A 9,436-nucleotide genomic window follows, 5' to 3' on the forward strand; every position below is an offset into this window, starting at 1 on the left:
CTACTTTTCGAACTAGGGTTGTAGCTTAGCAATTAATAATAATAATAATAATAATAATAATAATAATAATAATAATAATAATAATAATGATGATGCTGAATATAATTAGTTTAACAATTAATTGCATTGTTTTTTTGCTACATAAAATGAGGTATAAATGGATATGGTTCATTAAGCTAATAGAAAACTCATCAATTATTTCATTGAGTTAGATGATAAATAAAGAGAAGATAAACTGTTATATGGCATAACTTATGAATTATATAACGCCTACTTACCTTTAAATGTGTTATGTTTTCAATATTGTTTTTTATAACTAAAAGGTTTTCCTTATCATTAGCTAAGCTACAACCCTAGTTGGGAAAGCAGGATGCTATAAGCCCAAGGGCTCCAACAGGGAAAAATAGCCCAGTGAGGAAATTAGATAAGGAAATAAATAGACCACGAGAGAAGTAATAGACTATTAAGATAAACTATTTTAATAACAGTAACAACATTAGATATATTTTCATATATAAACTAAAAAAAGAGGAAGAGAAATAAGATAGAATATGTGACCGATTTTCCCGTAAAATTTACAAATTCGAAAATATAAGTTTTTTCAAGAATATAACAAGACGAATCATACTTGGAATTTGTCTCTACAATTTATTGTTGTTTTATCTGAGTCATTTTCACTTATATACAGTACTGTCCTCTAAAGTAAATATCCATTACCACATTAATGGCTTTAACCCTCCCCCCCAAAAAAAAAAAAAACTCAGACCATTACTTCGCTGTGTAATTTATGATTGTACTAATATATATACCAATTTTCTCGGTATGTCAGTCAATTATGTTTTTATGCTTCTATGTTGCATCAGGAAAATGCTTCCATACACTGAATATAGATAAAATATACCTTGGACTCGTAAATTCATTGTCACTAGAGTAGTTATTAATACCCGTGTTAGCACAAAGAGAATATAGGGCCTGCTTTTTAAGATAAAAGAAAAAGAACAGCAAATACAAGAGCCTGAAAGCTATTCATGGAAAATTACAAGGTACGACACTATCTGGACAGGATAAGAACACCGTCTACATCAGGTATTCTAATATCTTATTTATATTTATTGCCATCATTCATATTGAGCGTACTTTGCTATCAAACAAGCCAACGCTTTACGAAACCGCCCCTTGAGAATTTGTGAAAGAACATAAAGAGTATTACAAAAAAAAAAAAAAAAAAAAAAAAAAAATCCCTTTTATTATCATTAGAATAATTTCTACCTTCCCTCTTTTTGTGTTACTTCAAAATAATATGAAAATTACTTTATGATGAGCGAGGATATATACAGACAGACAGGCACACACACACACACACACACACATATATATATATATATATATATATATATATATATATATATATATATATATATATATCTATCTATATATATATACACACACACACACACACATATATATATATATATATATATATATATATATATATATTATATATGTATATGTATATATATATTTATATATTTATATATATACCTATATATATATATATATATATATATATATATATAGATATATATATATATATATACAGTATATATATATAAACATATATATACATACAGTGTTTTCTTGAAAAATATGCTTATTTTCTGCAGTACGACGTTTTCTCAAAAGCATATAGTTCTTTATTAAATATTAAATGAAACGGATTTAAAAGCTAATATTCTAAAATTACCACAGATTATATTTTAAAGTTCAAATAACTCTTGATTTACGCGATGTATGCCTACATTCAAGCGATCATTTTGATTTTACCAATTGAGTAGCAAAGCTTTTTTATCTTCTGATATAAATTCAAATTAATTTTTAATGCATGGATGAGCTAAATGTAAGTTTTCTTCTGCCTTAAAAGGAGAAATGATATATAGCTTTACGAAATGAGATCATAGACAATGTTAGTTTATATATATATATATATATATATATATATATATATATATATATATATATATATATATATATATATATATATATATATATATATAGATAGATAGATAAAGCATAACGTTAGAACGGGAATCCATAAGATACCAAGGACAAATTCGACCTTATATTGCACTGAGGGTACAATTACTAATCTAACTAGAAGGGCACTCTGTAGAGCTGAGGCCTCCACCGTGGAAGCATATTTTTCGACCTTTTTCTCGACTTTGACCTTGACTTTTTACCTTAACCTGGATTAATTTGCGTGGGTTTTCATACACTGAAATGTAAGCCAAGGTTGAAGTCCCTTGTGACAACAATGTCAAAACTTATGGGTGGTTACGGGAATTGGAAATTTTGCTTGACTATGACCTTGACATTTTGACCTTGGCCTTCTAAATTTTAATAATTTTCAGCTTTTTACATAACAGTTAATCCCTGTAAGTTTCATTACTCTACGATTGTGTCCAGGAAGCTGTTCACAAACACACACAAACACCCATATTACAAACACACAAACAAGGGGTAAAACATAACCTCCTTCCAACATCGATGGCAGAGGTAATAATCATGGACTGCACTGCATTGTAATTGTTCAGTGGCTACTTTCTTCTTGGTAAGAGTGGAAGAGACTATACAGCTATGGTAAACAGCTATTCTATGAGAAGGACACTCCCAAATCAAACCATTGTTCTCTAGTCTTGGGTAGTGCCATAGCCTCTGTACCATGGTCTTCCACTGTATTGGAGTAAAGTTCCTTGCTTGAGGGTACACTCGGACACACTCTTCTATCTTATTTCTCTTCCTCTTTCTTTTTTTTTTTTTTTTTTTAGTTTTTATAGCTTACATATGAAAAAAATATATTTCAATGTTGGTACTGTTCTTAAAATATTCTATTTTAATTGTTCATGACTTCTCTCGGAAATTATTTATTTCCTTGTTTCCACTCCTCAGTGGGCTATTTACCTTGTTTGAGCCCTTGGGCTTATAGCATCTTGCGTTTCCAACTAGGGTTATAGCTTAACTTGTAATAATAATAATAATAATAATAATAATAATAATAATAATAATAATAATAATAATAATAATATCGAATTCCACTTCTTTATACAGGTGTTCTTGCATACTACCTTTAGCTGGCGAGATTCAAGACTGACATTCTATAACCTTGAAGAAGGCGCAGTGCCTTTTGAAATACACCACCTTAAGTCTATATGGCATCCGCAACTGTATTTCCCGACGGCAACCTTTGAAGATAACATCAAAATCGGGAGTGACTTCAGGGTTGAGGCGCTGGACCTTATTCCTCAAGCTCCAGGGACCATCTCCCAAAGAGATAGCTATGAAGGTAGTTCTTTTATTTTTTTGTTAATAGACTGTAAAACAACAACAACAACAACAACATCAACAACAAATTCTTCCGTTTCTAGTTCACTGCAGGACAGAGGCTTCAGGCATATCAATTCATGCCTGGGGTTTAGCCAGTTTTCATCAACACACTGTCCAGTGCGGGTTGGTGACGGTGGGAGATTTTCGTCTGATTATGCACAGCAAACCAACGTAGTATAAAAACCGCAACAACAAATGCAACCGTTTCTAGTCCACTGCAGGACAAAGGCCTCAGACATGTCAATTCATGCCTGGGGTTTAGCCAGTTTATATCACCAAGCTGGCCAGTGCGGTTGGTGATGGTGAGTGGTTTTCGTCTGATCGCTCACAGCAAACCAATCTAGTATGGGTGTATGGGTGGCTCTGACTAGTACAGTTTTGCTGATCAGATACGCAAACCCTTTCACCACGTTAAGGTATCCTCACTCAGAAAGGGTAATAGAATATATCTTGAGTGTATCAATAAAAACCCAGAATACTGCAACCTATGAGTAGAAGACCATTCAGAAATATAAATTAAGAACACAATTTATTTGACCAAGAGAAAAAATATGCCAGAAAACCCACAGGCTTAGACATTCCCCTATTCTTCTGAACAGTAGAAAAAAAGAATATGACAAGATTGTCAATAAAAGTGAAATTAAATGACTAGATAGATTTTACTTCTATAATTCATGAAGCTTATTTCTAATTGTTCATTATTTCTCATATAGTTTATTGATTTTCTTGTTTCCTTTCCCCCATGGGGCTATATTTCCCCAGTGGAGCCCTTGGGCTTATAGCCTCCTGCTTTTCCAACTATGGTTGTAGCTTAACTAATAATGATAATAATAATGATAATAATGATACTAATATTAAAAAGGATAATAACAACAACAACAACAACAACAACAACAACAATAATAATAATAATAATAATAATAAAGTCATGAAATAGCTAATTCAACATTTGTTTTCGTAGTTCAAGAGTTTTCCGGAGAAGACGTCGTCATCAGGGAAATCAAGGTCGTGGATATTTCAGTTCAGTGCGAATTTCACTTCGAGGCATTTCCATTTGATCTCCAAGTAAGTACAACGATGACTCGAGGTACAGTTGGCTTCATTAGTTCCAGTACACCGATGTCGCTTCAGCTTCCCATGGAGTGTGCCAGAATTAATGAAGCCAACTGTACCATTTGCCTTATTTTTATATCAATGATGAATTTAGGAAACATTTTGCCTCATGTTTATTTCAATTCTTTGAGGAAACATTTTGCCTCATTTTTATTTCAATTCTTTGAGGAAACATTTGCCTTATGTTTATTTCAATTCTTTGAGGAAACATTTTGCCTCATTTTTATTTCAATTCTTTGAGGAAACATTTGCCTCGTGTTTATTTCAATTCTTTGAGGAAACATTTTGGCATATGTTTATTTCAATTCTGAATTTATGATGAAAAGGCCAAGTTTCTTTAATAGATGATTGGCATAATGGTACTAGCTTTTCCTTATGTATTGCTTAATTATTTTTAAGAATTTTGATGAGAATACTGTACCTATTGTAAGTTTTGTATATTACATAACCCTCACTATTTTGACCTCCGACAACGACCTTGGAAGGATATTATGTCTTCGTCCCTGTGTGTGTGTTTGTTTATGTGTGTGTGTTAATTTGTGAACAGCTTCCTGGCCTTTTATTTTAATTGTAGGGCAATGAAACTTGCAGGGATTGACTGTTATGTAAAAAGATAGAAATGATTTGAATTTGGAAGGTCAAGGTCACGGTCAAGCTAAAAGCATAAGGTTGGACATCGTAGTCACAGAGACTTCAAACTTGGTTCATATGTGAGTGTATGAAAATCCACGCCAATTATTACATGTTAAGGTCAAAGGTCAAGGTTTGTAACATCCCATACAACAAAATATTATTCTTTTTTCTCTCTCTTTAATTTAGCTATGCGTCATACCATTTAGTATCCGGGGAAACAGAAATGTGAAGATCGACAGACGAGCACTGAAAGTCTCTAGCAAAAATTTCAGCCTTCCAATTTACCATGTTGATCCTATACGCTGCATGGTCAATTTGGATAATTCGTCGGTGAGTGTTTTATTGGCCGTTTGAGTAATGGATGAACGAATTTGATAGCTTACCTATTAGTGCAGGCACTGTGTCTTGGATGTATATATATATATATATATATATATATATATATATATATATATATATATATATATATATATATATATATATATATATATATATATACACACAACTTTATGTATATATATATATATATATATATATATATATATATATATATATATATATATATATATATATAAATACACGACTGTAAAAAATAGCAAATTAAACATGCTTACATACAATACATACATACATACATACATACATACATGCAGAGGTAAAAATTCAAAGGAAAAATAGATTTACCCTCTTGATAGATACCGCTGAACCTGGAAAAGGTTCTCTAGACCCACCAATGTGCAAGACCTTGAATTCTATTGTAGAAAATATAGTGGTTTTGAAAATTAAATGTTTTTTTAATCAATTTTCTTGTACAATATTTAAAGAAATTTGATTTTAGAATCTTTAAGTGTGTCTTAATATTAGCCAAGGTCCTTAGTAACTGAGTTAAATAGTTGTGACGACCTAACCTCATAATTGATGACTCCCCGAGAGTCAAATGATTAAGGCCATGACAGGTGATGGATTGTAAAGTGACAACAGTTTTTGAAAACTTGCATTAGGCCTATATCCTTGCATAGGTATTGGTTCTTAAGCCGATGAGCTTATTGGGATAGGCTCAAAAAGTAGGCGTTGTGGTGGCCTGGTGGAAGCGTCATTGCCTGGTTAGTCCTGCACAAACTCGTTAGTTCCTTTTGTCGCTACAACCTTGCTGTACCGTACCACAGGGTACCAGGAATGAAGTTACATTTATTAACTTTGCTGACCGTACCACAGGGTACCAGGAATGAAGTTGATATATTAACTTTGCTGTACCGTACCACATGGTACCAGGAATGAAGTTACATCTATTAATTTTGTGTACCGTACCACAGGGTACCAGGAATGAAGTTACGTCTATTAACATTGTGTACCGTATCACAGGGTACCAGGAATGAAGTTACGTCTATTAACTTTGTGTACCGTATCACAGGGTACTAGGAATGAAGTTACATCTATTAACTTTGCGTACCGTACCACAGGGTACCAGGAATGAAGTTACATCTATTAACTTTGCTGTACCGTATCACAGGGTACCAGGAATGAAGTTGTGCTAGCAGTGTTGATCAGGAGACGAAACGAAGGATTTTTCATGACGATGCTTGGCCCTTGCATAGTGCTGGAAGTTCTCGGCCACCTCTCCTTCTTAGCCTTTTCGACAGAAGAATTCAACCAGAGGGCTACCACTGCACTGTCTCTGCTACTCGTCATGACATCTTTGTTTTCACAGGTTAGGGACACAATTGCTTTGCAGGTTTTGATTTTACTTGAGGTTTGGTTGGACTGGTCAAAGTTAACTCTCACTACTTGCAGCTACTTTTTCTTAGAACATAAATTTGCTGTGATAATCTTGAAAATTAGTAAATCTTTATCACAAACTGTTTTGGTCACATGCATATTTGCCTGACAGTTTTTTTGTGGAACAGAATTATTTTTGGGTGCTCTTGAAATTTAGTCTACAACTACGTTTTATGGTAAAATCCTTTCATTTCATGAGATAATCCTGTCTTGCAAAACAAGCAAGGGATGCTAACATGCAGTTTTATTTTCCAGACTGTAACCATTCTACCAAAATCAGCCTCACCGAAAGCCATTGACTTCTGGTTCTTCTTCTTCACCCTTCGATTTCTTTTGTTCTTCGTCGGTCATTGCTGTGTAGAACTCCAGCGACATCGACTGAAGAAAGCCGAGAACCAGGAGCGCAGGTATCAGGGCCAACTAATTCTGAAGAATAAGATCGGAAGATGCAGGGTGAAAATGTCCTTGGATTCAGCAGGTGTTAAGACTAGCCAAGAAGGAGAAAGTGGTAATGTTTTCCAAGTGATCATGACAAGGAATGCTTGGAAGGATCCGAAAGACACCCTCCAGGGGCATTACAAGATCCAACCCAAAACCATCAACATGTTGTGCCTTACTTTGGGAGTGGCCGCTGATATCACTTTCATTTGGGGCTTTGCTTACTTTGTTCAAAAGTTACGGTCTGAGTATATCGACGAATTTGATAAGTTCGAGATCTGTTCCTAGAGAGTCTATCTATTAACAATAGTTAACTTCTGTGCGACAATGGGCACACGTGCAGGACGAAAATAGAAAAAAAATGAAAAGATCAAGTGAAAAGCATCTATTGCTGAGAGCTATTGATGATTGCAACTCAGCGATATTTATTAATTTATTATAATCGACAACTATGTTCTATCAATTCATTTTAGACATGGAAAAGTAAATAATAGTTTACTTTTCTTTTTAGATCAACTATTCTTTTGGTTGTTTTAGATTTTACGTTTAAAAAAAATCCTGCACCCTTGTGTAAATGTCAGTTTTCATTGTAAGTCATACATACCACATTTTTTTAGTTTGTGTACTCTATTTCTTCAAGGTAAATATGTAAGGTTATCAATGTTTCAGGACACTTTTTAGCCTAAAGCTTTCATTATCTGTGGTGTGGAAAATTTAAGAAATATATTTAGTCACTAAGGTATTGTCTATAACTGGTTTTGTCATATGATAGTCTTCTTGAAGATGTAACAAAATTTCGTAAAAAAAAAAAAATTAGTATTGTATTAATACAATAACTCATTCACCGAACACTGACAAATATTTTGACTGAAAGAAAAGAGGTGAAAGTATACAAATAAGAGATAAGATCCGAGCGATGACTAAGGTTATAAATATTGATTTAAAGGTTTCATTTCCAGTAGAATAGATACTCGCCAGAACGTCAGCCGGCAAGTGGTCACCCAACGCCTCCCCAGGGTGCTCAACCACAGCAGTGGCCTCCCCAGCAAAAGAGTGGTTTAGATTGAGCTGAGTGCGAGTTCATAGGTTAATCAGATTGTGCATATGGGGTAACCGGATGTATATATTATAGAAAAGTTAATTGGGTGTCTATGAAAGATAAGTTTCCAATGTGTATCTTATCTGAGTGTATGTATAGAATGCATGGAGTGAAAGTATTCATGATACAGTCTTTAATGCGTAGCTATTACCAAAATCCGATTTCAGAAGAGAGAAGGTCAACAGCAAAAAGGCACTACCAGTTTAAAAACATGTGTTTTTGGATTAGCTAATACAACTGGTGCCCTTCAAAAAGTCGTGAATGTTGTGTTGAGTGAGTTTCCAAAATAGAATGTTGATGCATATTTGGATGATATAATGTTAATGAGCCATTTGAGGAGTATATGCCAAATTGGAAGATGGATTAATTGAAAATATCCAACTGTGAGTGGTTTGTTGAAAAGGTGGAACTTTTGCGACTTGGAGTGAATGCGGTAAAAGTCTGATAAATTTGTTAAGAAAGTGCGAAAGTTCCCAAAGGCCAGGAGGGTAACAGAGTTGAGAGTATTTTAATGATTCATAGCATTTGGAAGGAAATCCATGAGTTAATTGTTTAGACGTGGCTAAACCCATGACTGTATGAAGTGGTCGAAAGAAAACTACCGTTTTAATATGGCATGGAAGAATAGAGAATGTTTTTGAGAGATTGAAAGAGGAAACAGTAAAAGATGTTGAGTTGGCTTATTCATATTAAAGTCCACCAGATGCAAGAATAATTGCAGTATATAAGCCTACATAAGGCTGTTAAAATGTGGATGTGAATGTCATACAGAATTGTGGAATGTCAATGCGAGGCAAATTTAGAGGGGAGGAATGTTGTAATTTTCCATATTTATTTTTATTCATTAAGCCTCACTTTTGTCTGTTTGGCTGGATTCTTTATGCCGGTTTACCTGAAATGACAAGTAAATGTGACCTACTGTGTGTGGCACTTCCAGGTTTTTAGACACGGCTATTTTGTGTTGATCGGAGGGCTGTGGTTTGCTGATAATTAAGG

The 9,436-nt window shown here is 33.8% G+C and overlaps 1 protein-coding gene across 1 annotated transcript in view; it reads left to right on the top strand.

Moving 5' to 3' along the window:
- LOC137618493 (uncharacterized) overlaps positions 1 to 8,868 on the top strand; it is a 17,641-nt gene extending 8,773 nt beyond the window's left edge. The window contains exons 4-8 of the mRNA XM_068348651.1: positions 3,106 to 3,340; positions 4,343 to 4,446; positions 5,314 to 5,457; positions 6,638 to 6,835; positions 7,159 to 8,868. Of these exons, the coding sequence (XP_068204752.1) occupies positions 3,106 to 3,340; positions 4,343 to 4,446; positions 5,314 to 5,457; positions 6,638 to 6,835; positions 7,159 to 7,629 (1,152 nt within the window). The 3' untranslated portion in view covers positions 7,630 to 8,868. The remainder of the gene's footprint in view (positions 1 to 3,105; positions 3,341 to 4,342; positions 4,447 to 5,313; positions 5,458 to 6,637; positions 6,836 to 7,158) is intronic.
- The last annotated feature ends 568 nt before the right edge of the window (positions 8,869 to 9,436 follow it).

Source organism: Palaemon carinicauda, chromosome 24, assembly GCF_036898095.1.
Source record: "Palaemon carinicauda isolate YSFRI2023 chromosome 24, ASM3689809v2, whole genome shotgun sequence".
In the NCBI taxonomy this organism is placed as follows: Eukaryota; Metazoa; Arthropoda; class Malacostraca; order Decapoda; family Palaemonidae; genus Palaemon; species Palaemon carinicauda.